Source organism: Austrofundulus limnaeus, unplaced genomic scaffold (assembly GCF_001266775.1).
Source record: "Austrofundulus limnaeus strain Quisiro unplaced genomic scaffold, Austrofundulus_limnaeus-1.0 Scaffold1790, whole genome shotgun sequence".
NCBI classification, from domain to species: Eukaryota; Metazoa; Chordata; class Actinopteri; order Cyprinodontiformes; family Rivulidae; genus Austrofundulus; species Austrofundulus limnaeus.
The window spans coordinates 20,246-22,007 of record NW_013954192.1 but is presented as its reverse complement, the minus strand read 5'-3'; the positions used below and the strand labels follow the sequence as shown (position 1 = coordinate 22,007).

The following is a 1,762-nucleotide window of genomic DNA, read 5'->3' as shown; positions in this document are numbered from 1 at the left end:
CATTATTACAAATAACTTCATTTCTGGACATTTATGGTTTGATTTCTTTGTATGTATGGATCACTTGGGTTGTTACCAACATCTGGTGAAAATTTAATTTCATTAGCACCTCTAGTAATATATTTACTGAGAAAAATGGTGATGTGTTCAAAACTTATTTTACCCGCTGTATGCAGGAGGAAACTCAACTCTGGTTTGTATGAATTTGAAGAAGATAATAATGATGAGTTCAGTGTTGTATAAAGTACCTCAAAATGATACTTGAGTAAAAGTACAAGTATCTTATCATAAAAATACTTTGGTAAAAGTTAAAGTCTTCTCTAAAAATATTACTTGAGTAAAAGTACAAGTATCTTATCATAAAAATACTTTGGTAAAAGTTAAAGTCTTTTCTAAAAATATTACTTGAGTAAAAGTATTAAAGTATTCAGCATTATTTGTACTTAAGTATCAAAAGTAAATTTCTGACACAAAACCTACTTAAGTATTAAAAGTAAAAGTACTGAGTAAAAGTGAGCAGTTAGATTTTCCAAAATGACATTTATTGGGAGGTGACTTCTCCAAAAATATATTTTCTAACAGCGTGCAGCTGTGATGGGTTGTGTACAAGCTAACAATGTGTCAGAATGGTATATATTTATACTTCTCATCCAAACACAATTAAATTCACTCTATCCAGGAGACAATTTGTCAGGATAATATTTTTTAAGTAATAACTCAGAATAAAATAGGAGTAACAACTTTCTACTTCTTACCTTTTTAAAAAATGTAGTGAGTAGAAAGTACAGATAATTGTGTAAAAATGTAATGAGTAAAAGTAAAAAGTATGCTGAAAAATAATTGCTCAAGTAAAGTACAGATACCCAAAATTCTACTTAAATACAGTAACAAAGTAATTGTACTTTACAACTCTGGATGAATGTATAAACTGTGATAAAAACCACTGATTTTATATCAACAGCATATTTTTTTCACCCCTCAGGACGAAATGAGTTGATCGCACGGTACATCAAGCTTCGCACGGGGAAGACACGGACCAGGAAGCAGGTGAGTTCTTTGGAAATGCCATTTGCTGCTGCAACTATTTTTGAACCTCTCCAGAAAATGCTGTTGAGTGATGCCTCAACACCCAGTGCAAACCCACCCGCCGGACCCTCAGCCCTACGACTGGGAGCAGCAGAGATGACGATTGATTTAGGGCCAGTTCCTAACGCACAGATGCTATAGGATCGTGTGTCGGTGTTGTTTCTTTAGCACCTCATGGATCTGGTGCTTGTTAGAAGGGAAAAGGAGCTGAGGAGTACCGTGATGTAGACGTGAAGCTGAGTCAAGATGGAGAAGGGTTTGGAACTCTATCCTTACTACAGGATCTATTTGGAAGAGCTGATGTACAGGGTAATGATGGATGTGCAGTGACAGATCAGAGATGATACTGACACAGGCTGGAGGGATAGAGGGACACCTGCTGGTTTATCAACAGTAAAATCAATGGACTCACATTATAAAACTTTATCGCACACTTTGGTGGGAAGAGACTGAGACGAAGCTGTGCAGGTTCACTGTTGCAAAAGCCCAAATGTTGTTTCTTCACAAGAGATCCTTTTCATTTAAGTTTTAACGGGATCCCCGATTAGTTGTAACATTAGACTTTATTTGATAAACATATATTTTAACTGTAAAATAAAGACTAAAAATACTGTAGGATGTTTAGTTTTGTAAATTTTTAAAAATATATTTTAACACGGACGGAGCCATTTTATTT

At 34.8% G+C, this 1,762-nt stretch overlaps 1 protein-coding gene across 3 annotated transcripts in view; it reads left to right on the top strand.

The window, feature by feature from the left end:
* Positions 1–1,762, top strand: part of tead4 (TEA domain transcription factor 4) — a gene marked incomplete at its 5' end in the record, with an annotated part of 29,309 nt that overhangs the window by 8,624 nt on the left and 18,923 nt on the right. For all 3 annotated transcript variants that reach the window (XM_014033625.1, XM_014033626.1, XM_014033624.1), the window contains 1 exon segment: positions 983–1,047. Coding sequence is in view for 2 of the 3 variants with exons in the window: in XM_014033626.1 (XP_013889080.1) it covers positions 983–1,047 (65 nt within the window).